Source organism: Coturnix japonica, chromosome 22 (assembly GCF_001577835.2).
Source record: "Coturnix japonica isolate 7356 chromosome 22, Coturnix japonica 2.1, whole genome shotgun sequence".
NCBI lineage: Eukaryota > Metazoa > Chordata > Aves > Galliformes > Phasianidae > Coturnix > Coturnix japonica.
Genome location: NC_029537.1, coordinates 3231940 through 3258756, shown reverse-complemented (window position 1 = coordinate 3258756; position 26817 = coordinate 3231940). Strand labels below are relative to the sequence as shown.

Genomic DNA, 26817 nt, shown 5'->3' with positions numbered 1-26817 from the left:
TCCCAATCCAGTGCTTCAATCACACACTGCTTTACCTCCATTTTATTCTCTAGCATCACGCACAGAAATTATGTTTCTATCCTTCCAATTTTCTATTTCCAATCTATTTTGTTGTTACAGGGAATTAACTGTGATACTCCGCCACCAACTTGGCTAAAGATGGGTTAAAGAACTGCATCCTCCCAGCCCCAAGGAGGTGGTGACTGCTTTGCAAAGGGCTCCAACTTTCACACATTTCAGTTACAGGGCACATGTTTGTGGTAATCACAGCCTATATTTCACTCCACCTTCTGACACTGTTACACAACATTTATTGAAAGCACATTTGATGGTAATGAAGTTTCTATTAACTATGATTAAGTTTCCTACAGCACCTGAAGATAATTTAAGATGTGCAGGAGCAGAAAATGAAACATTTGGTTTAGTACATTAGGAAATGTAATTGATTAAATTATCTCATTTACAATAAGTGCTTTCCAGGAGATATGCAAGGCATGTATTTCCCCCAGTCTCCCATTAGAGTTTGCTAGGAGATGGGAAAGATTCGTTTGGCTTCCCATCCTCCCTTATTTTCCACCTCTCTTACTTTTGATGCCCCTTAGCAACTTGAAATCCATTGCTTCACTCAGCTAAACCTTGAGAGTAAGAACCAAAAGTCAGAGCATAATGTAAAGGCTAGTTAGTAGAACAGGTTGTTTCTCAATTATCTTCATAATTGACTTTGATTTTGCATCAGTGATGATTCATGTAGTCTTAAATGAAGTTCCTGTTTCACTGAATAGCAGCAAGCTGTACGACATGTTTCTAACCCCACAGCTAAAGAAACCATTTAATTCTCCAAGGAACCTTATGTGCTAAAATCAATGCCATTAAGGTTCTGGTTTTTTTTTTAAATAAATCAGAAATTAAAGCAATTTAACTAATGCTCTTTCAAGATTCTCTAATTAAATGGGAACAGCACGGATATACAAAAATGTGTCAGTTGCATTCAACAGATGGGTTGTTGCGACCCAGCAGGAGGCAGCTCCAGGAACACAGACATGGGATGCACCTCCCATGAAATCCCAAATAATGGGATCCCCGTGGCAAACACACAACTCATATACATCATAGAAGGATCCCTCTTTAAAGGAGATGCAAACAATAGAACTCACTACATTGGATGCACAGGACAAATGGATTCTTACACTAAGTCCTTCAAAAGAGTAAAGCAAAAAAATGTATTTATTAACCTATTTATTTATTAGTCAAAATTATAAGAAATTTTGTTGAAAATTAAGCAGTGAGTAATCCTCAAAATGTTGTATAAGGTTTATAAGATAAAAGCAACAGCTTTAAAAGAGGACAGGCTTCATCGAGGTTGTGGCTTTGATGGAAGATTAATCAATCCAAACCAAAGGCACCACTCTTATTTTAACTAAAATTCCACTGAAATCAACAGAAAACTGAGAAACTATGCAGGATAGGAGCTCCTGAAAAGCAGTATACAAATGGTAAGTAGTAAAGCACACAAACACCCTTCACCAGTGATAAATCGAGTGAGCAGAGCAAGTAGTGGAGACAGACTGGAACCAAGAAGGCCAAACTCCTATATTACCTTATTAGTTTCCCCCTAATCACAAGTCCTCAAGAGATTGATGTGAAGATACGCAGGGCTCAGCAAGACACAAAATTACTGAAGAACAGTCACTCCTTTTATAGTTAGTCCAAAAGCTATGATCACCAGGCTGCTAAAAAGATGCTTTCAGTAGATATGAAAGCCTTTCATATAACCTTCAGCTGTATTCAGTTTCTAAACAAATAAAACAGAATGGCAGAGAAGATGAGAAAAATCATATTTACAAGAGGAAAGAAAATAACTTACTTTGAGATTTTATTTCATGAAGAGGTTTTTTATCTAGAGAAAGAAAGAGACAGAGAGAGAGAGAGAGAGAGAGAGAAAGTTGCACTTAATAAATTTACATGGAGAATATCTATTTCCTGCATCGCGTCTGTCTAGCTCTATAAATGAAACATTTTCTCTGTGTTAGCTGACAGTATGAATATTTTACATTGTCCATATTTTCTTCCCTTCATCTTCTTTTTCTAAATCTCTTTCAGGAAGTTCTTTTGCAGTCATTTCTCACTTGGTTAATTTAAGTATTTGTTAGCTTCTTTTTGGATGCTCTTATTTAGAACACAACGCGTCCAACAAGGAAGTTCAATACATGGAAATGGATCACTTGATAGTTCAGTTATGATTTCTTTCTTTGTACGCTTGATATATGAAAAAGTTAGTGGCATTTTAAAAATGTATTCTCCCTCAATACGTCCAATATACTCATATTTGTGTCTCTATTAAATACACAAAACTATTGACACCTACACGTGTATAAAAATAACATACAGAACCAATGCACTACTTGAACGTGTAAGCATGTATTTACAGATGTGAAATTATCAAGCTGCGGTTTTCAGCAGTAAAATGTGGACTGAGCTATCTGGATCCATCCATGGTCAGTCAAAAACCAAAGCAAGAATCAAGAAAAAGCAGCATTCCTGGGACTGAAAGGATGCCTTCTTTCTGTTAATCCCAGCCTCTCTGGTCAGGGACTGAAGAAGGGATAACCTGAGAATGCAGAGCCCCCAGTTTATGGCTGTTTCATTCATTGACTCTAGGTCATAAAATTCATGATGGGGATTAAAACTGTTCCTGCTTGTTCCGTACAGGGCCACGTATCTCCAGCATCTGATGTTCTTCCCTTTACTTTCATTCGACTTCATCCTCGTTAACCAGAGGAATATTTCATTTCTATTTTTGCCTCATGAAAGGAACAAAGTTAACAAGTTGTGCCTGATAAATAACCTCCTAGAGATTAGTTATCTGAAGCACTGCACTGCATTTCCTTTGCAATTCCCAGTGGGATGAAAAGCAGAGAAGGAAAGGAACATATCGGAAGATGAGCAGGGGAAAAGAATTCAAAAAATAGGGTAATTGCATCAATTCCTATTAGCTGAGAAAGCAATTATGCTCCTAAAAATAATTTGACACCAGTATATGTATACAGCACGACCCATAAAGGAGGAATGGTATCATGCTCAAAGATGAAAGAAATGAGACATTCAATACTATAGTCTAATTGAATGCACATGGAAGTTTCAGAGCCAGCTCGTTCTCTCTGCTACTGCCCAGCAAAAGGAGGAGCAACAGCTTCTGTGTCACAGGGCTTTGGCTTCCTCTTATGCTGTTCAAGTCCCAGTGAAAGTCTGTTGTGTATAAATACTGAGAAGGTTCTCAACACCAAATTACTGTGGGTTGGTACCAGGCTTGTGAGTGGAATTCCAAGCACTATGTCCTTCTCCTCTACCTGCAGTATCACGGATAGAGATTTGATCAGCGCATGAAACCTCTGTTCATACAAAAAGCTTCAGAGACTTTTGTCCTAAAATACTTGCTGAAAATTCACTGGATTCAATGGAATCAGCATTAAATAGAAGAGCTGGTCCTTGAAAGAGAGCTGCCTAGCATAGCACATTGACCCACTGCACTTCTGTAACATCAGAGAGCAAGTGGAGCTGATACTGAAGTTATAACAAACACTGCAGAGGCTGACATAGGAGCATTCCAAAACCTGCCTGGATGAGCTCAGAAGCAGAGAAGCTGAGCTGGAGAAGCTGCCAGGAAAAGCCTGTGTTTCTGATACCACAGCAGTGCCCAGAGGCCTGGTCTGTATCTGAAACAAACTGTGCTACAAGGACTCAGGGAGTTTCAGTGACTGCTGCCACGGAATGAAGCCTGCTCCGTCAGGTAAAACGTAAATCATCCATCTCAGTGCTTAACAAGCATGGCTTTTCCTCAGGCCATATGCTCCTTTCAGGTTACCAGAATGAGCATAATGCCATATTTGTTCCTTTGCCGCTAAAGCATAAGCACAGCATAGCAGAGGAACGCAGAACTGACATGCAACCACACAACATGCAAGCATATCACCCTCAGAGAAGAACAGGTGGTCTTCACCACCTTGCAGCATCATTAAGGCCTTCCTTGGAAACATGACCTAAATGAGACCTCCTTTTATGAATGAGATGCTTTCCAGAAGGGCAAATCCTATCCCAGGTAATGAACTGGCTGTCAAGTAGGTTTGCCTTTGTTTTTTACTTGCAAGAAACTGGAAGTCAACTTTGACCCAAAACAGCTCTTGCACCAAGCACATTCACATTGGTGCTTTGCCAATTTCCTTGCATGAAAAAGTAGGGAGCTCAGGAGTACTTTCTATGAAATATGTTGCAGCAGATGGTCACAATTACACATCGCAGAAAACCTTTACTTGTATTTTCAGTCATCTGATAATGAATAGGTAAAGAACATGCTACAAAACACCGCGAAACCACCCACAGGAGCTCTGCTGACACAGATGTGAGGCAGATCCACCGCAGTACCTGCATTTTCTATCTGCGTTGGGCCACGGAGCACAAACTGTTACCCACCTTGAATGCAAAGCCCTTCGGTGCAGTTCTCTGACTCCTGGCTCAGGCCCTCGCAGTACTTTCCTCCATTTCGAGGAGCTGGTGCAATACATTCCCGAACCCTCAAATGCTCACACTCCGGGCTGCACACAGACCATTCACTCCACACCTCCCAGTTTCCATCCACTGAATGGGGAGGGGAAAAGAAAGGCAAATGTTGTTATTGCTTACCAAAGTGGTGTAGTTCCAACTTCCCTACAAAGAAAACTTGTTTTATATCTCCCCTCATGTTGCACCAAGTAGAACACAAGGCTGTATTTATTTCTCAAGAGTTCTACAGCATCAGATGTGAAGTTAAAATGCAGCATTATAGCAGTGTACCGCCTTAAATGGGCAACGTAGAAGCTTTTAGAATAGCACCAGTGTACAATACTCTGCAAATGTAGTCAATTAAAACCGCAGGAGGAAACATTTCTGGTGCCACCTACCTATTAGCTTCTAACGCTTCAATGCCAATTCCACCTTAAAACAGGCTGATGCAAAGAGGCTGCACATTAACCTACCAGAGAAACGATGCTGACACTGACACAAAAAGCACAGCCAGCCTTGCAGATCTCCAACTAATGCCCTGTGCAACACAATGGATCAGTATGGTGCTTTGCTGGCTGATATGTGGCTGTGCCTGACCCTGTCTCTAAAGAGAAGGGATTCCAGAGTCTCCATTTTTTCTCATGCAAAAGACTGAAGAATAATCAAATTAACACAGAGACAAGTATAGAAAATATTATTTTTTTTAAATGCCAATTCAGAACACGTTGTAACAAAAACTCCAAAGCTAGAAGAGAGATTTGCTAAGAGCCAAAGGGTCTGTTGCTGTGACCCCAGGCAAACTAGGTCTTCAAACTTGAATGCGTACAATCCTACTAAATAGCAATAATTGTGAAGCAGAGACTCCAGAATTAGGTAAAGGCAGCTCTGTTCACTTGCAACAGATACAAGTGCCTCTTTTTGCTTTGTTTCTTTTAACCTCAGTAGGCTAGTAAAAGCACAACAGTCTACAAAACATTCCAGAAAGAAAAAGGTCTAGGTGAAGTGTGCCATTTAACGTGATTCCTTACAGGACTCTGCATGTCTCACCAGGGCAAAGTGAAGTGCAGGTGATCTTCTGTACAGACATTCCTTCGCAGAACGCCCCTCCGTTGAGCGGGGCAGGGTTGGTGCAGGTCCGCGTTCGCTTCTGCCAGCCCCGACCACACCGCGCATTGCAGTTGGACCATTCAGTCCACGATGACCAGCCGCCGTTAACTGCAACATAGAACTGTGATTGAGGTGCTGCAAAGTGCTCTAAGAGACACTAAACAACAAATCTGCTTAGATTGCTTCATTCATAAGCAGAATTAGCTTATTGGTATATGGAATGCAGACTCTTAGTACTGACAGAACTTCTGGGAACCGTCCATCACAAACAGGAAAGTCATCATTCCAACCGCTGTAACAACAGGCGCGACCTCAGCCTCGAGCAGCAGAAATAAATATAACAGGAGTGTGATCAGCCATTTGATTTAGAACCAGTTGTGCGTTAAAAATACAACTGCAGGCAGTAAAAGTACAGACTTCAGGCTTTTCCATAATCAATATATAATTATCGCATTTCCACCAACCATAAACCACAACTGTAGCAGACATGCTCCTCCTCTTGGCAACAATGTTGGCAGCCATGCAGGTATAGTTCCCAGAGTCGGACAGACGTGCCTGACGGATGATCAGGTTGTGGTCTGCTCTGGTGTCAATGTTCTCATCCAGGTTGGAATCTATGGGCTCCTCATTCTTCAGCCATTCCACCTGGAAAGGGAAGGAGAAAACATAATATGACACACGAAAGGATGGAAACAGTAAGTCCAAAGTTATCTTTCAGTGACTTCATTATTAAATGGTACTTCAATCTTTCTTATAAACAGCGGAATAGAAATAAGGTAGGATGAGATTTCCCAACAAAGCAGGCATTCACAAGGTCAAGGAGAAAAAACAGTCCTTAACTGAAGAGCCTGGAGCTAATTAGCAAAGACGCAGCAATTGAAATACTGAATTAACAAATAAAGTAAGAGCAAAAAGAAAATGGCAGAGAGCTGGTTTAGACTCATAAGGATGTGGGTTATAAAGAAAAAGAAATGTTTGTTCTACTTGGAAAAAAAGAAGATGAGAAAGAAGAGGATGGGGGAAAGAACAGTTATTTACAATTACATTGCAGAACACAGCACTTTACATGTTCAAACCATTGAACAATGATCAGTTAAACTTAATACTACGTAAGCTTGATATCAATCCAAGCAATGACATTCGCCATTCAAATAATTCACAATTAAAGCTCACAAACTGCAAATACACTGACTCAATTTAAATAAACACTACAAAACTAAGAGAACATTAGCATTTGTTTTCAAGGCACATAAATACTGTGAAATACTGTGTACAATGCACTTCAGCACATCTCTGGTTCACTAATCAGCACATTTCTGAGCAGACCCAGAACTGTCCACAAAGCATTGCTCTATTTGAAACATCTGAACCAAATATCGAAGGCAAGGTAAGCTGCTGTAACAGAACTGAAAAACTAAAATAGAAGCAGAATCTACTGGAAGACTGAACAAATGTGACTCACTTCAATAGTTATTCCAGACCTGAAGGAGGTATGGCCATAACCTGAAGTTGAACACCCTTCACATGAATAAATTCATTTGGGAACTTGCAGAAGGACCCGTAACTTCCTGGTAATGAGCTTATGGATTTGCTGGCTACAGACATTCATTAGCACACTGTTCTGTGCAGATGGCCTGCAATTTGTAGACTGCCCAATTTATAAACAAATCAGCAAAAGCTGACCATCAAAGCCAATTAGAATTCATGCCAGACAGCAGGTTTCCCTTCCAGTAGCATCAGCCATTTGGTAGCTGGGACCTGTCCACTGCTTCTCACATCTGGGGCAGCTCACACTGGGGGCTTCCCTTGACATGAGCTGGGCTTTGTGGTACCGTTGCCTTACACAGTGACACTGGGAGTAAATAAAGGGATTATTTTACTCACCTGTCAAAAGAAGCATGAGCTGAGTATGATGTGTGTTATTTCAGGCAGAAAGCAGATTTTTGCTCCATATACTCTTTTCTCAATGTGCAATTAGGCAAGAATATATAACAAAACCAGAAAACTATAATCAGAGCTTCCAGTAAGCATGTAAGATGTTTGTCTCTAGCTCTGTGTTCTTATAGAGCTTTTCCAGGAGAGAATGAATCCTGATCCATTCTTTATTGCATGCAGGACTGCAACATTTGGTGGATGAAAAATGTTTACGTTAATGTAAAGCATTTAAAAGAATGATGTTCACCGTGAAGGGAGAACATTAAACAGACAGAATGTAAACGTGGAGGCGTTGAGAGATGCGCGATCAAAAGTGATCTGTAAACAGGGGCATGCGTTGCCTTTTGCTTCTTATCTGGAGGCCTGATGGCACCATGAATACACATCGCTAATTCCAGTGCTCAAAGAGAAAAAGAGTGCTTCGACCTCAGCAGATGAATGCCTTCAAAGATGGAAAGCCAAGAGATGAGGAAGATCTGATAACTGTAAAGGCCTCACAATGCCAGCAGGTTGCTGATACTTGCAGTGGTGCAGCCATTTCATCACACAAACATATGCAGAACCAACACACAAAATAATCAAGCAAAGAAAGGCAACAAAGGAAGTTACTGCATCTTCGTGTGGAAATGAGGTACGTGGGCTGAACTGCCAACCTGTCATCTCTGAACTGCAGACTTGGAACCTATTGGTATTTAACTTGCCTCAATTTTCCACCAGTGGAGGTCATACAGTTGCTCATAACATTTCAAAATACATTTCTTTGTAAGCATTAGTCTGTCTTAAGTCCTTACGTGTTTATATCTTGAACTAGACTTCAGATGCCTGTCAATAACTGCTTATAAAAACATCTTTTTTTTTTTTTTTTGCCTCCTGAAATAGATCTGCTCAGAACTCAAACACTGCCATCAATTAGTAACAAAGGCTAATCATGTAATGATCTCCTGAAGAAGTGCAGGGGCAGATATGGATTAATTCAGCTACCACGTATTGGGTGGCAGCAGATGAATTAGCATAATCATAAATTATTCTAATTACAGAAAGCAATTATCAAAGACCAGCTTACAGCCCTATAAAAATGAAATCAGTTGAGTACACCAAATCCCAGGTAGGTTACCATGGGAGTTAATGAAACCTTTCTTATTTCTGTACCTTTTCAGAAGTTAAGCTGATCACAACTCATCTGTATTTCTCTCTATTGCATAGAGTACATAAAAGCCTGATAGCTCCACATCACAGGAACATTTGGGTTGCTGCAGGTGATGGGAGTCTTACTGCGCTATATGAAATATAAACACAGAATGTATATCATCCTCATCGACAGATATATCCATACAGCTTCTATGGGAACACCTCTTTCCAGCTGCCTTGGCTACAGCTGTGGATTCTATGGGAGCATAAATTTACACAGTTCTTATTTACATTAATAGAAACTACTCGCTTTTGTTGTTGTTTCTAATACCCAACTTAACAGTTAAACCTTGGAGAAAAGGCAGTAGATGAGAAGCATCTCATGTCATGATTTGGTGCCTTAAGGCTTCTTCATCATCTGCTACAATTGAAGCATCCCAAGAGCCAGCTGGCTTCCCATCACTGCATCTTCTATTCTTTTTAGGGTATTTTGCTTGGGAATACAAAGAGATTTAACACCCAGAAGAAGCAATACAGCTCAAGAGATCTTTGGGCACACACGATAATTTTATAGGTCAGAAGATGAAAGACCTTAGTATTCCTGCCTGTAGATTATACTATCCTGCCCTTTAAACACAACATCTGACTTTCTCGTGTGGTCAATAACCTGAGTACACATATATCAGACATAATATAGTTAGAATGTCAGCTCCTCTTGAAGAGAGAATCAATTGCTTTCTGTATGCTAGATAAATGCTTCATGATTTTAAGATGGGAAAAGGTCAACACCCGACTAAAGGCAGCACAAACGTTTTTTAGAGTGTAGACAGTTTACAGCTTTTCTTCAACAGGAGAATATAATGTGTTAGAAGTAAAGATGAATTCTTCTCTCCAAATAAGTTTCTTTTAATAAAAAAAGGTTTGCAATAGGTTCTCCTGCACATCAAGATGAAGGGAAGGCCTGGAAGGCTTCCAACACTTTTCTCTGCTGACTCCAGAGCACACCTTGGGAGACTACAGCACTAGGCTAGCATTCTAACTTATCACTGATTTAGGTCTCATATTCCCAAATCTTTAAGAGCCTTACTAAAAATGGCTTTTACTGTGACCTACAGTGTTTTATGGAAGGCAGTGAAATCCATTCCCTTCAAGACTGAGCTTGATCTAGCATGAAATTTATACTCCTAAAAATGCAAGTGTCTACCTTAGAAAACCTTCCTTAGCACTACAGTGAGAATGGATGAGGATAAACAGGGCAGTTTCTCTGCTAATAGTGATGCACTAAGATGGCAACAGATTTTTGATCTAGTTTGTTTTGCTTTCTACCCTAAAACTCACACAGATACAAAGGAGAAACCTCCCATCAGCATAAGCCATTGTGGGAGATTAATAACCACAAAAGCCCATTTGCAGGATCCAAGCAATTCACATCTACCTTCATGACCACATTCTATTTTATCAACACAATCAAAAAGCATTGATCTTCCTTGCAAGGAGCCTACCTGCAGAAACACACAGGCAGCAGCAGGTCAACTACCTGCTGAAGGTTTTTAAATTAATCCACCAAGAGAACACTGTTACCAAATCATTTAATCACAGTGCTGTCATGCTGTTCTGGTAAGCATATTTTTCCTTCATTAGGTTGAATATATAATCTCGTTACATGAATCTGACACACCGACCAACTCATAAATCAGCTTGCACTCTTGTTGGCAATGTGGCAACTGCACAGGAACCTTCTCTTTGAAGAGATGCTCTCAGTGGTTGCAAAAAACCTCAAGGGCAGCGTGCTGCTAATGTGTTTCCTTTCAGCCTGTTTTGTTCCAGGTGCTTTGCAAGGAGGGTAAGACTCAAACAGCAAATGAAGTCCATGGAGGCTGTCCTCCCATGCAGGCCAGACACCACTGCTGTCTTCTCTTGTGGAACCCACCCTCAGAGCCACATCTAATCTGCAATGAAGCAAGCATTTTTGTTTGTGTGATTGCAACCTCAACCAAAAACTGATAATGGTGAATAATCCTGGAGGGGGAAAAGGGCTCATGTGTCAAGGAAAGTAAGAAAATAAACATGTATTTCATGTACACTCTTGTATAACTGTGATGCTAAAAATAACCAGCTTGTATGTGCTTCTCTACTTGTAATGCTAAAGACAAAGGTGAGCAATAGGTTGACTCAGACATGCTATTTTAAACCACTGCTAAGAACATACGTTGCTAAATGCACTACTGCTAATGGTATCTTGTTTGATGGTTCATAATAAAAGAATCAGAACTAGTAAGGCCAGAGCTTTTCTTTTTTCTAGATAACACAAAATCTAAGGGAATATAACAATCCACAGATGTTGTTTTACAAGCGTGCTGCACAAAGTGTGCGTTCCTCAGTGCTGTGATGTGGGATGTTTAGAAGGAAACAAAGAGCCCACAGCACTGATGTTGTGTTCACAATCACACTAATACCAGTCATTTTTGTAAGAGGTGCCCTTCAGATACAACAACTTCCAGAATGTGATAACTGTGAGATATCTCTAAGAGAAACCCCTTTTTATCCACTACTGAACCCTCCTGTTCTACAAGCTAAAAATGTATTTAAAACCCAACTCTCTCTATATGAAGAAATACAATTGTTAACAAACAAGCTACTCATGCTGTGCCACTGAGCACAGCCAAGCAGACCTGCAACACAACTTACTACGTTAAATGTTTACCTATATGTTTAGAGTGGTAAAACATTGCTGGGACCTGTGATGTTATACGGTACCAGTCTCACAGTACTTCAGTGATACTCATTTCAGATGATGAAGTGACTAGCATGAGTATATTGCACCAGCAGAACCTGAACAGAGAGAACAATCGTTAGCTTAGACAAAAAGGCGTGTTGTGAGAAAGAAACACAACTAGAAAGCGCAATAACAAATGCAGCTGCTGCTTTGAAGTTGTAAACCATTCAAGATACCTGCCAGGGGGAATTTTCTCATACCAGCTTAGCTGGATAGGTTGAATGTTTCAGCCTCCTAACAATCTTTTCACCTCTGAAACAGCACAACAGTGTTCTGAGTACAGCAGCACACAACATCTTATAGTCACTGTGCTGTTCTGCTTTCCTTTGATCTCATTGTGATACACATCAAAGTTCAACTGCACTGTAACTACACACATCTACACATAATGAAAGGAAAATATGTGTTTGCATTAGGACTGCATTCAGTATGTGTGTTAAGTGATGAGATTCAGGGAATAGAAATGCCTGGAAATACACAATTAGATGGAAGATTCAGACAGAAACAGGGGAACGAACTGCAAAAACTGATCATTGGGGCATATACACATCTCCTTTGCTTGTGGAAGATGGATCAAAATATATGGGGGTTCCTGACTACGGAGGGGAGGAGCTTCCTTTGATGTAAAAGGAAAATTCAGTTGCAAAGAAGTCACAAAAAATAGGAAGGAAGAGCATCAGAGGCAGTGAAAAACCTCGTGCATATGGGTTACACTTCATCACAAGACACATTCTAGCAGATGATTTTTGAATCTGCACTGAAATGCAGTAGATGGGGAAATATACCACTCCAGAGGAATCTCACATTTTGCCTGCCCACCTCCCCCTTCCAATTACAGCACTAGTCACAACTGACAATAAACCAGCTGCTCTTGCTATGATTTTGAGAGTGTAATTTACCAAAATGGGCATTAATGTGAGTGGACGGAAAATTGCAAGTGCAGTCTGTTATACTTCATGCAAGCTGTAACCACAACAAGCATTTTGTCCTAAATTCTAAGTTCTTGCAGCTATACCTCTCACCTGTTTCTGCGAGCACATGAAGGGGAGGTCTGGGAGACACCCTCCTTCCAAGGGGCTCTTCCCTTCCCTGCTCTTCCATTCACAGCCCAGTAGCCCATTTGAGATAGTCTCATCTTTGTAGATGTAGGTAAATAAAACACCAGTCAGGGGCAATAAGCATAGAAACAGGAGGGGGAATGGCTGCTTACAAGCGATAGGACAAGGGGGAATGGTTTTAAACTGAGACAGAGGAGGTTTAGGTTGGATCTTAGGAGGAGGTTTTTCACCCAGAGGGTGGTGATGCACTGGAACAGGTTGCCCAAGGAGGATGTGGATGCCCCATCCCTGCAGGCATTCAAGGCCAGGCTGGATGTGGCTCTGGGCAGCCTGGGCTGCTGGTTGGTGACCCTGCACACAGCAGGGGGTTGGAATGAGATGAGCTTTATGGTCCTTTTCAACCCAGGCCATTCTATGACGATTCTAATAAGTCTTCTACCAAACAGGTCTGATCATTCTGCTCACAGAAACATGCACTGCACTCAAGTTTCAAAATCCTTGTTAGGAACCTTGCACACAGTTTTATCATTTATGATTCTAAACATAATGATACAGCCTTATGTTCACGTCTAAACATTCAAATTGAACACATTTCTGAAAACAGAACCAGAAATACATTTACTGCTGCAAAACGTTACCTCAAAAAAGAAAAGCCCCAGAGCGGAGGTCTTTAGAAAAAGGAATTACCTATTCAGAGGAACTCAATTCTGTTCAGGTTCTCTCACATTTCCCCCCTCATTCTAACATCTGTTTGCTTCAGCATTTCTGTTTCATGACCTCTGCCTGTTGCTCCTGGGCACACTGACATACTTAGAACACAAGTCAGACCTCAGAAGGAAATAAAGCATGTTTTCTACAAGAGGAAAACAAACCAGCTCAGCTGCTTGCTTGAAATCCAACACAGATACTCATTTTGGACAGCTATGAGAGCCTATAGAGATAAGCAGATCTTTTATGACAAGTAGCAATGCTCAATACATGAAAAGCATTCAGAGTTTCCCTACAAGAAGCTCAATTTTCTCTTAAGAGTGGAGAGAAATGCTATTAACTCTGGTGCTTACAACAGAAGATGGTCAAAATCTCAAACCACACTGTGTATGCAGAGGCCCAGCAACCATCTCTGTGCAGCCCACACAGCACAGCCACTGCTCCATCCATTCCCTGTGCTACACCTTAACAGGGGATGCTGATTTGCAGGTCAGCTACATGGAGCAGAAAAGTGGATAAGCATCAGAGGACAACAAGGCAAAACTATTGAGTTAACAGTGTGGGTTCTCCTTAACATTTCAGCTGCAAACCACAAAGGCTGTGATGCACTGAAACATCCACAGCCAACAAACCCCTCTATAACGTTTGCAATGGATTGAAGGAAAACCACCAGTATGCAAAACCACGTCCTTTTTAATTCCCCACTTTTACAGAATAACAGTGAAATGTAAGGCTTTTCATTTTTACGTACTGAGCAATAGCATTAAAGTGGTTCTTACAAGTGCTGATAATCAGAAGCCTTTTTTGCTTTTGAAAACTATTCTTTGTTTGAACATGGAAAGAGTATGACTCCAGGCTCTGTGCATTACAGCTGCTGTTGTAATACCTCATCCATGATCTAGGTTACAGAATAATAATAATAATAATACAAAAAAAAGAAAATCAATGTTCAGGAGATTGAAGATGAAGAGCTTCAGGGAAGAAAAAAAAGACACCAAAAACTAGCAGAAAGATAACAAGGCAGCACTTGGCTCACAGAGGTTGGGTGCTGAAGGGAAGGAATGAATACAGGACTTGAGCAAAGATGAAACAGCATATTAAGCAGACAGACCCTTTATTCTGTTTTTGTGTTGTCCATGCTTCTGTGGAACACAAAGGCTTAGTTGAGCAAGAGTTGTATGGAATAAGGACCTGCAGTAGGAGGCCTACACAGGACTACGTTCTGAACACAGATCAGGGTGCCGTGCATCACCCCCACTTACAGCACAGGTTTCCATCTCTGCCACAAGTAAAGTGCTGTCCTTAAAACATTGTTTTCTAAAACTGCTCCCCCTCCCACCTCCTGAAATTTATCAGCATTTTATGGTATAATTCATAAGCAGAAATTCCAGAGGGTATCTGTACCAAAACAAATCCTCCATTCGGAATCTGAAGGTCTTGCATGGATCAGCTGGCTTTGCAAACAAATTAGCAGAAGGTTACATACACCTTATGGTATGTGTAGCACCTCGGAAGACCCTATTAGTGATTTTACTATCTTCCCTCTGCAGCAGTTTGGAGTTCTGCTTCAGCCTGAAGATTTAAAGCTGAGACATCCTTCCTGCAGAGCAACAGTACGTGGGATGCACCCACTGAACCCTGTATATGTGTGTGTGTGTGTGTGTGTGTGTGTGTGCGTGTGTCTCCAGCACATGCAGGAAACACTCAGGAGCTCCGAAGTGTTGAAATCTATTTGTCACTGTTCACATTAAGAATGAGGAATTTGCATAATTCCTTCATAAAGCAAAAAGAACTTGTTTCACCGTTCTAAATACAACCATGTGTAATTTCATCATGCCTAAGTTAAGTACTGAATTTCTTACTGTTCCCCATCATTTTATGATTTTAAGGAAATGGATGTTGGCAGTAGTTGCTGAAGTGAAATCAGTCTTTAAGAAGAGATGAATAATCACTGAGATGCATCACACATGCCGTGCTCAGTCTTAAAAGTGAAACGTTTTCAGCATCAAATGAAATGCACGTGTTGTTATTTGTAACCAACACGCCTTAAAAGCAAAGCAGAGATTGATCTCTCAGACACAGGGTCGAAGATCTATAACAAACTATACGACGCGTGCTGTTTGCATTTAGTAATCATACACTGTTCTGTGTAACTAGAAACAAGATTCATTGAAGACAATAATTCAGCAGCCTTTTTTGCCATAGTGTTTTACTACAATCCCATTATCCTGCCATATTACGTTTTACAGTATGCGTGCAAGTCCCATAAATACACAAGCCTATGTAAAATAGGCAGCAATGACTCTCACTGCTTTCTGAACTCTGCAGCTTGTGAATTTGATGTGGGTTTTGCATTTAGTTGATGTGTTTGTAGCAGGATGGATGCTACCCAGAAGAGATATTATTTTATATTTCCATTAAAAGCTTTAGCAGTAAATAAGCCATCAGAACCTCATGCAGACATTCAGTGGAACTTCTACAGCAGTCCATTAAAGTGTCAAAATCTGCGTTAAAAATTTGAAGAACTATCTGGATACAGCCCCATTTAAACCTTAAATATACATTTGGATATAAATAGTAGAGATATTTTAGAGTATTCTGCAGACCTCTGCAGGGCTCTCAAGACGAGTTCACACTCATCACCAACAGTTCAGCACAACAGATGCAGAAGGATCTGCAAGTCATTGATACCCAAATATGAACTATTCAGAGATTTAATCTCACTTATAATAAAACAGATTCAGAGTAAATCTCAAAGCCAACTTCTGCTCCAATTGACTTTATCAGCACTCCCCATCCAGCGCTTCCAGTTGGGACTTGGCTCCCCATTCTAACACTATATGCAACACAGAACCACAGCTCTGCCATTTAGCAGCGCAAGCACTGCAGCACTGCTCTGGCAAAGGTGAGCAGAATCCAGAAAGCAAAAGGGTTGGTTTGTTTTTCTACTCATCTCTAGTATCATGTTCAAAGACTCATCACTAGTGTGGCCACACCCCAACACAGCCCCCTGACTATAACAGCGAAGTGAACTTAGACGCCTGGAAAGATTACTAGCAAAAACCAGCTACAAAGGTATGTTTTAATTTGATCCCACACCCCAAATTCCACTCTCTGATGCACTGAGAACGTAAAATATACAGAACAGAGATTTATCCTAAACTTCACTACATGCATATTGACCAAGTCTTTTCCAGGCTCCAGTTCAATGACCATCACAGAGTGCAATGTCGCCACCATCAAGAAGCAGACAGGAAAGAAATGCCATCAATGAACCAGAGAGAAGGCTGTAATTTATTCTGTTTGCTGACTCCAGGATCCTGTGGAAAGCACCAGAATCTATTAGTAATATTGATTCCAGATGCAGCCCAACTGGTACAGTCTTGCACAGAAAGACAGAATCAAGTTGTTCAATTCTTCATTATTTCCACTTCTAAAGTAAATGAATGTGCTACTGAGATGCATTGAGTCCAATGCTCTGTATGTTCTTAAAATTAATAAAATATGGCAAGAGAAGAGGAAAACATCCAGGCATGACAGTAATGGATACTGACCAGCCAACATTATGGATGTGAAACCTTACCCAAGTTGCTTTATATAGTCACAACAGTAGGTATGAACGAACTAGATCACGTTAATAGTGTGGCTGTAATACACAGAAAGGAGCAGTAAGCACATACTTCTTGACGATGAGGGCTTAGCATCCATTTCAGAAGCTTGCCCCTCCTTTGCTTTGCACTGATCTAAAGCCAAGACTTGTAAAAAGAGAGCAATGAGGCTTAGGGACCTGGGTTTAACTCCTTTACATCTTCATAAACACACAAAGGGTTCTTTCTCACCAAATGTGGCAGCAGACCTGAGGCTGAGCACCCGCCTGGTAGCTCCCAGCAGATGTGGGTTTATCAGCCTTTCCAACTCCTGTGCTGCACCACAACTGCAGCACTGCACACACCCTGAGCTAAATGGAGCCTCTGTTGCAGACAATTAATAAACACATCTATGGGGAGAATCTCTTATGGGGATTGTGAGCCAGAGCTGTCTCTTCTCTGGGCCAACACTGCATCAATTGTGAAAGAAATGGCTCTGGTCCCATCCAGTCTGTGCCAGCAGAGATTGTTACATTTAAACCAACATTTGCCACAGCAGGGGACTATCGGATGCTCTACTTGAAAGGCTGGATTTTCTTTTTATTGTTTTGTTATTTAACTTGTAAATAAATAAATAAATAAGGAATTTATTTGGGTTGGGTGCCGATGCCTGCAAGCACAGCTGCTCACCAGCTCTGTTTTGCTTGCTATGCAAATGCATGAGAAGATGATTTTAAACCTTTCTGCAATAACTCCCAGTGTCAGGATTTGGGTTTTCTTATTCATACTGCTGTGGCAATGAACGCACTCAGCAACCTCCCAAAGCAGAACTTCCTTACATTCCTCTACTTACAGGAGCAAACTCTAGAGGTGGGCAACCTAGAAAAGGCAGCAGAGGCAGAAATACAGGCTGGTCTATGGGGCTGACAGCAGCTACTTCTTGGGCCTGCACACAAACTGAGAGGTTGAGCATCCTAGTAGCAAGGTGCACTGATCTGGGTGCTCTAAAGAGCATCGAATGTGGTATTAACGCATGAATGTTCATTAGCGGTAACAGTTGGACACTTTCAATAGCATTTCATGCACTAGAGATGAACTTTGGCTCCATGAAGACAGTAATCACATTCTTGGAAAGAGAAAGCAGATTTAGAGAGATCCTTTTCTATATGTCTTTTACTTCAGACCCAGCTGACACAAGCAACTGCAATTTGCTGCTAAATGAGTCAAGACAGCACAGAGCGTTTCAAAGCAGCATTAAATCCGGAGCTTGCCTCAGCAGGATTTGGAGCTCTTGATTCGTGCCCGTGTGACATTAAAGCTGAATTAGAATACTGCAATTCCTTATTTGTAATCCTCCTTGCTTGTTTGTTTTCACTAATGTGTTATCTGTCTTAAAGACTATTTACAAGTGAACCGTGTGAGCACACAGCACTGACGACGTTACGCTGGCTCCTGCTATTAGTAAATTAATAAATAGGCCAGGGCTTATGTCATGTATAGTCTGGATACATTACAACTATAGAACCAAATCTTTAATCCATACTCTACTGCCTCCTTTTTCATACACTGAAAGTAATAGTAATAAGAAACCTTAATCCAGATACTTTCACTGCTACCAATGATGAGATATTGAAGCCATATTAATTTTGGAACAGTGTAAAAGTAGAAATTTCTCTTAATAAAGCCAAACTCGATCTAAATGAATTCTCTCTGGAGCGCATCTCTGTAAGGCTTGGTCTTCATCACTGTCATCTCACCCCCAAAATACAGATGTAATACTGAGGAGCCATTGGCAGAGATGCTGACTGTGGGGACATCTCAGCAGTTCCCCAATGTGGACCCAAATGCTGCTGCTTAAACATCTTCTCTTGCACAAAAGCACAGTAAGGGGCCACTGATGGTGCAGAAATACACCTGGCGACACCAACCTCACAATGGTGCCACACTAAGAACTATCCTGACAGTCACTACACTCGGCTTTAGGAAAGGAAATATCACTACTCTGGTTGAAAGTACTTGGGTGAAAATATTTGAGGAGAGCCTACATAGGTGGATTAATTTGTTCCTATGGCAGGCAGAGAACTGTGTGTTCTTTGGGGAAATAATGGCACTGCTGCACTGGATGAATAGAATAATCAGAATCTTCTCCAAGGGGTTCAGACAGATATTGGCACAGTAACACAAATGGGGTGAGAGTCTCTTGTTCAATTTCCCCATACCACAGTTAGCATCTATTTTACATCTACTGAAACCAACATCCACAGCCTCATCCACAGTTACTTCAAGGCTGACCACCTAGGACTTCATCCAAACTCTTCCACACCATTGCCAGCCTCAGGTTTTACACCATTCTATGTTTCTTGGTACCACACACACCCAACAATTATTAAGCAAACCTTATGGGTTCTGTTACTTCTAATCCACATACTTAACAGGGTAGATTTCTCAATAACTTGAAAATACCAAATGAGTTTATAACATGGAGCTTACTGCCACAGACCAGAACCATTACTCATTTGAGCACTTAATTATTTTCAGAAGACAGTTTACCTTGATGAGCATAGAATTAGCCTTGAATCCTTTATGTGAAGGCTCTATATGAGATTTTATTGTCCAGAGCAAATATGACCTGTTACAATACACAGGCTTTATTAGCAGTAATAACAATCTTACCATCAGCATCAGTAAATCAGGGCTTTTTGATATCTAAAATTCTCAGTAAAAATTAAAGAGTGCTCATGATTTTTTTCCTTAAATTCCAGCAAGGTCAGTTTTCTATGGACATTAAACCATGTATATGTTGAAAACCAGACAAATGCAGGTAATCAGCTCAGCAAACCATGCTTGAGTAGATATTCACCTATTTACTCAACAGGTAACAGGTTTACACACTGCTTGTTTCTTTGGATCTCAAAGAGCATGCAAAGCATCTGAAAACTCTCCGATCACCTCTAAACGTTGTATTTTTTAGAAGTAATAACGAAAGCAAAATAACTCAAATCCCCAAAATAGTTGATATGGAACAATACACATTGTTCCCCCGTGTAGAGCCCGGCTCACGCACAGCCCCAACCTCTTGCAGTTGGGAGCATTGCCATCAACATTGGGTCTTGTTGATGTCTCATGCAGGAAGCTCACCTCAGCAGCAGGGACACCCTCAGGGGGCCGGCAGTGCAGAACAATCATCCCTTCAATAGGAACCTCCTTCCCTTGGGGGTCTTGCTCAAAGTTTTTCCTTAAATCTGCAGAGTTGAATACAAGAATTCATTACAACTCCAACACATCCAAGAACAGCAGAAGGTTTATTCTACTCACAAGCGATGCGGACGGACGCCTTCCTACTCTTCGAGGTCCCCAGATGGCTCCATGCTACGCACTGACACCAATAATCTTCTGGCCCATGAAAGTCCTCCACCTGCTGCCTTGTCACATTGATGAACACCTCCCGAACCTTCAGGCCTGAAGGGGAAAGATACAGAAAATTAAGTGATACGAGCTGTCCTCCTTAGGCATAAAGCTGAGGTTAGCCGACGCTTTTCTTTTAATTAAACAATTCCATTTTTAATCAAGGCAAAGCTTTAATTACTTTGACAATAACATATTATCATTAATTAAATCCTAAAAGCTGAGTAGGTCATAATGCATCAAATGAAATGAATTACCCACCCACTGTGGCCTTTGCAAGAACATAACACTTCAGAAACCTTTTCTCTTGTGCCTTTTGTCACTCTGCATCCTATAACATACAGTGAAATTGTATTCCCATTTACCACACTCAGTGCACTTGAAACTCTTTCTGAAGGACCCTGGTGGGCCCATCCATTACCCCCAGTGAAGTCAAACAACCAGAACTATGCATAAGTGACAGGAATTAAACAGGTTCATCTAAATAACTCAGAAAGGAATCTCATGGAATAATGAAGGCAAACCAGGAGTAACAGTGGGAAAAGTCTCCTGCTGCCATCTCCAGAACTCCCCATACACAGCCAACATTCAGCAGCATTGCCCTTCAGAGCAGAAGATAACAAGAATGGATGCTTTCCAACCTTGTTTTACACACTCGCAATGTTTGCTATATCTGTATGCTAAATCTGTAACTACCTTTGTATGACAACGCTGGGGAGAGGAAATATAATCCAAATCACTGTTAAAAGAGGCATTAAGAATCACTTAGGAGAGCTAGTCAAAAAAGCATTAATTTGAAAGAAATTGAAGAAAAATATATATGTATCATGCCTACTACTTTCTTCCTTCTCTCCTTTGGTGCAGTCCCAAGGCACTTATTTCCCCTTCACTGGAAACGAATGAAAACTCAATCTTAAAATATTTCATGCCTGTGAATTTATAAAGCACCAAGAAGTTCCTAAACCTGAACTCCATCAAAATTGGCTTACACTTAATCTCAGGCATCATTAACAAATGGCTGGGTTATATGCTTTGGGAAGGCATCAGGAAGAAACTCAGCCTGGTCCTCTGACAAGCAAGAGCTGAGGCCACTGGGGATGCTCACTGGAGAGCAGTGGGGAAGGGCAGAGAAGCTTTAAATGCTATAAAGCAGTACAACATTCTTGTTATGTTTCCAGCAATAGGCAAATTATTTCTTTTCATTTCTTGTCATATTTCCCAAGGACATCTTAAGATACGGCCAAACCTCCAAGAGCTTCCTCAGTTGCCTTGAAGATCATTTTAGTAGCTCAAATATTTATCCATGCTGTAATAAATAAACAGCTTTCCTGGTTGTTTCTATTTGTGCTTTTGTTTTTACTGTGTTGATGCATTTTTCAACAAAACTGTTTACAAAAGTTTCCCTTTGTTTCCTGTAATGATGAACACATCACTTGCAGAATCCAGCAGTTCTGTTGGAAACCCCCTCTCCCTGCTGACATGGGCTATAAGACGTACAATGAAACCACACTATCCCAAAGTAAGCACGCAGGCTGCTCCGAGAGCAATGAATCCCCAAGTTTTCAGCCATACAACCTTCCTGTAGAGTGATGTTTATGGGCTGGTGACAAGAACAGCCACAGTACATTCCATTAGAGACCCTTGGAGTCCTGGTGACCTGACACAGCAGGTCCCAGTGGCTGAACATCTTTCATTCTGTCATGCTGGATAACACTGACAGACATATTTTACTGATACTGTACCCATGACAAATCAAGCTGCACACAATCCCTGGATGCTTTCAAAGCTCCAGAGCCTCAAAAGCTCAAGCCTCCAAATCCAAGCTAATTTGCAGCCACATCCAACGAGGTTACAACCCATCTACTTAAAGACTTCTTTGACAAGGATGAAAAACAATCAGTCCCTGACAAACAAGTGACCTTTCTGAGATGGCTGTCTCCGGTCAGGGATCACTCACCCAGCGCTCAATTAGCTGATGCACACTGCTGTGCAACCACGTACATCCTATCAGCCTGAGTCCGTGCTGCCTACAAACAATGCTGCTCTATGTACTGCCATGAAGGTGCTGTGACCTGAATGCACTTACAGAGGTAAGAAGTTTACATGGCATCCTGCTGTACCCAAGTACCTCCCACAATCAGCTTATTCCCACCATGACCTCAAATAGCATCTTCCTGGGGAAAACCCACTCATCCCCTCACCACCATTAGCTCCTACCTCACTGACCATTCCCCACCTGGTTTCGATACACTCCATCTCTTCTCAACACTCCCAGTTTCTAAGATATTCAAGGAACTTTTGGAAGCAGTGAATAAAAAGGAAGAGTTGTGAACTGCACATTATGCTGCTGGTGGTGCAAGCAACAGAGCCTTTACTGATACCAACCTGGAAAATCATCATGGTGTGGAAGAGCAGGAACCATTTCTAGGCTCACTGATGCTGTGCAACACTGGACAGTCATCACTGAATAAAGTCATCCACAGATTTGGGGTTGTTAATGTAGAATGCTCTCCAGCCCAGCTCTTCCTTTCACAGACACGTTAATTAATATTAATTGATATATGTCAGCCTGAAGCAACACTTAATGAGCTTTGAATCAGGCAGCCAAACAGCACAAGATTTTGAGAGGTGCCATAAGGAAGGGAGAAGCAGGACAGGAATTCAAGCCCCAGCTTTGTCAACTTATGAAATGGATGCATCCAACATAATAGAACTGAGGTTGAGGGGACCTCCAGAGGACATCCACTCTTTGGGGAAAGTTGTTTGTGTGTTGTCTATGGAGAAAGTACACCTATTTTCACTTATTTTAGAAGCAACTGCAGAAAGCAAACCCACAGGGGAACAGAAGCATATATTCTTCATTTCTCATCGCTGCATTTCACCAGCAGATATATTCACTCACCATCTGTGTCTCAAAAATGCCAGAGAAAACATTCATAGGAAATGACACAGAGAAAAAAAATACCCAGGCAAATATAAACAGGCACATCATAAACAAGAACAACATTTTACCTGTAACTTGAATAACTCTAATAAGCGCTGCAAGTCAACCCTTTAAATTATTGTGCAAATTATAACCATCATCTTTTGTTACACAGCACAGCCTTACAGAATATAAAATTATGACTGTGGTACTGAGATGCTAATAAGCTTTCTGCACCATTGGGTGGTTTAGCTGCAGATAGACTAATGTTGGCAGCAGATGAATAATTGCTCTCCATGTACTAAACATAACAGAGCTGCACAGAACTTCAGCATTTGTCAGCTTTATTTGTTTAAATGAGAAAAACGCTGACAGCAGTTATTGCTGTAATCCTTTTATTTATCAGACAAGAAAACTCGAGTTACTTTTAGTGGTCTGATCCTGCAGTAAGACCAAAGTTGAGATATTTGTAAACCAATTTGGAGGTGCAGTCCTCAACATTCAGGAAGAAAAAAAGACAGTGAAGAAAAGCAGAAGGAAATACATCAAACCATACCTATTATATTCTTATCACAGTAGGGTCTATTAGCCCAGGCTCTTATTTTCTAAGCACATAGAGTGAACAAAGTTCCCCCACTGCATTGCTTATGGAATGAACAAAAAAAGGCAGACCATGCATCGCTGTGCCCTTTTTGTAGCTCTAGTAAGGTAGAAGATGAAATAATTGAGTTTGTAACTGAGCAGTGGACCATGGCAGTGCATCCATCAGCCATGGCACACGCTGCCTTACCTGCCCTGACCTCCTGCATCAGCAAAGCCACCAAAGCACAGACTGAGATGCAAACCATCAGCCCCATAGAACCCTTTGTAGACCCTCAGGCAGCCAGCATGCGTCATCACAGTGTTTAAATACAAACCTTACTAGCTACAGAATTGATGCCCTTCCTCTCACGTTGCTCCTATTCCTCAGGTTCACATACTGGCTCTTGTCACACACACTCCATACACAGCCTGGCTAAGAACACAAAGGCAGGAATTTGCAGAGATGTGTGTTTTCCTCACTTCTTCATTTCTATTTTCTTCACTTCTATTCTACAATTCCTCTCTGGATTTCCATCACATACCAAAGAGTGGAAAAGGGCAGCCCCATTTTCATGCGGCGTGACTTCCTTTTGGTGAACACTCATTAACCAGAGGCACCACTTGTGCCATAAACTGAGTGCAGTTCCTCACAGATGGAGCCCACGCAGAGTACAGAACATGGAGTGTTGGGTAGCAGAAATGTTTATTCCCCAGATTTGGCTCCAGAGATGAGAGGACTGTCAGAGCACTCATTTATTCCCCTCAAAAAACCTCATATCTGATGTTTACTGAAGGCAGAGGAAAGGTTCTGAAGCAGTCTGGGGATATGGATACACCCTGGGAGAGAACGGCATCCAGGCCTGTCCTTCACAGCTCACCCAACGTAGCCATTCCTTGCGCCTTCCTGCATGCTGAGGATCATCACGGCTGCTTTTAGAACACATTAACTATTGGGATCACGCCCGTGTGCAGACAGCAAACAATACTTTTAGTGCTAGCTCTGCCCTTGGGCTAAATTCAAATCTGCATCATTTATATTCCAGATCCCATTTGCTAAGCCTGTGCCTCCATGTCTCAAAACTCAGTGTTACCGGGTGTTATTTAAAAGCAAAACAGAAAACCTACCACCTAATGTTGCTTCATCTTTTTTTATTCTATTATTAATCCAAGGCTTACAAAACATAATTGCAGTATTCACAAGACAGCTTTTCATTAACCATATGGAGGGAAAAACATTTAGGAACGACATTTCTTCTATATTGATTCAGCAGTGCCTTGAGAAGTAAAGGTTACGCCTATTAAATTCCTTTTGAAAAGGTAACTGTAGAAATTAGAACTCACCCAGATTAGCAATTACAAAAAGCTGTTAGGATGAAATTCCTTCAGAATGTGTCACTTAAAGTGAATGCCAAACACCACTGTCACTTTAGGAGATGGCTCTTCTTTTTTTAAACGTGGAGGGTTTTTTTTCCCCTCTTAAAGAGGAATTTCTTGTATTGATGGAGAGGATGTTGTGCCTACGCTGCTATTTCCAACACATTGAGTTGCCTAGCAATGGTGGAATTTAAAAAGAGGAGGAAAGCAATAACAAAACTGAATTGTGAAATTACAAGACAGCGCAGCATTAAATTGGTTTGCAATACTTATCAAGATGCTTCTAAATGAGAAAAGATAAAGGGTGTGCTGGAAGCATGATAAAATCTGTTGATCGCTTTCAACTTTCTCCCTTCTTATTTCCCTTCCTTTAGTGAGACGCTTTCACACAATAGATTCCTCCTGCTGAACTTTGTTACTTAGCAAACAACTATGCCTTCAGCTCAGCGCACCCTACAGCTCTCTGCCATGGAGCTGTGTTACACCCCCAGTTCTTTTTGTACCCCTCACAATGTGTTCTGCTGTACACAGTGCTGACAGACACCACATTATCACACCTCCCCAAGGACACAGCCTTTACCTGTTGTCTCATCCATGCTTTCCTCCGACACGTGCTCGTTTTGGTGGACCCATTCACCATTGCACTTGAAGAAAATCTGCATGGCCGGCATGGCTTTGCAGCGTAAGACGATGGGGTTGCTTTTGATAATGTAGGCATCATCTGGTTCCTCCATAAAGTGAGGCAGTGTTCCAGGAGCAGATGGGATGGACTCGGGAAGGGCTTCGCTGTTATCATTTCCTGAAAGGGACAGAAAGACAAAAAAAACACATTTTATGTGTTGCTTTGGCTGCAAACCAAGCATAAACCACTTCTATATCTTATTAGAAATTAATTTTATTAAAGAAAAACTTGGAGAATGCAATAGTTGTCAGGACTGTGCTTCTTTCCAATAATCTTGGCACACAAGAAGACAAAACAATAATGGAAGAACTTCCAGGACATGATCCGTACTGCCAGGTCTTATAGATGGGCTCATAAAGACTAAATGGGTCACCACAGATCACACAAGATGTCCATGGAAGAAGGTGAACTGAACTTGATTCCCTTGAGCAGCATTCAGAGCTGTAACCACCAAAGCTCCTTTTCTTTTCAATGCTGACCTTCCTTCAAACAGCTGCTGCACATTTAAAAGGGCTCAGAGCGGAGAAACATACTGATGTGAGCAGTGTTACTGCAGCACTCCAACAGTGACATAAGCAAACTGTGTTTCCAAACCCACTCAGAGGAAATGCTCAGCAGGATCCTACACTGATCCCACCTTCCTGCAGCCCTTGAAGGTGCTGTAGTTGTAAAATGGCACCTGTAGGGCTACAGCCTGCAGGGGGTAAGGCTGCACCACGGGCAGGAAGATCCAAAGGCACTCAATCAGCACACCCTACTTTCTCAATTTCTCTGCTGATGCAAACACAGAAGCACTCAGGGACAATAATAAGCCCATGACATCAATTTGTAATAGGAATAACCCCGCTTAACACTCTGTATCTGTATTTGAAATTATATGCCATGTACATGGTGGGAGATGATTTTATTTCTGAGTAAAACCAAGAGACTTCCATTTTTCACAATGTTTTAAACTACATTTTTAGTGTACTTTATAAAATATTATCATAATTCTTAGCGTTTTACTACCGAACAGT

The 26817-nt window shown here is 41.2% G+C and overlaps 1 protein-coding gene and 1 long non-coding RNA gene across 4 annotated transcripts in view; one reads left to right on the top strand and one right to left on the bottom strand.

The window, feature by feature from the left end:
- The window catches only part of LOC116654330, a 93852-nt gene extending 73668 nt beyond the window's left edge, over window positions 1–20184 (top strand). The window contains exon 3 of the long non-coding RNA XR_004309500.1: window positions 20084–20184. This is a non-coding gene — a long non-coding RNA (uncharacterized LOC116654330). The remainder of the gene's footprint in view (window positions 1–20083) is intronic.
- UNC5D (unc-5 netrin receptor D) overlaps window positions 1–26817 on the bottom strand; it is a 91217-nt gene that overhangs the window by 20857 nt on the left and 43543 nt on the right. For 2 of the 3 annotated variants that reach the window (XM_015883166.2, XM_015883168.2), the window contains exons 2-8: window positions 25700–25918; window positions 20151–20294; window positions 19974–20077; window positions 6108–6288; window positions 5584–5751; window positions 4468–4632; window positions 1865–1897 (exon numbers count right to left, since the gene is read on the bottom strand). In XM_015883166.2, the coding sequence (XP_015738652.1) occupies window positions 1865–1897; window positions 4468–4632; window positions 5584–5751; window positions 6108–6288; window positions 19974–20077; window positions 20151–20294; window positions 25700–25918 (1014 nt within the window). The remainder of the gene's footprint in view (window positions 1–1864; window positions 1898–4467; window positions 4633–5583; window positions 5752–6107; window positions 6289–19973; window positions 20078–20150; window positions 20295–25699; window positions 25919–26817) is intronic. The other variant, XM_015883167.2, reaches the window with a different exon arrangement.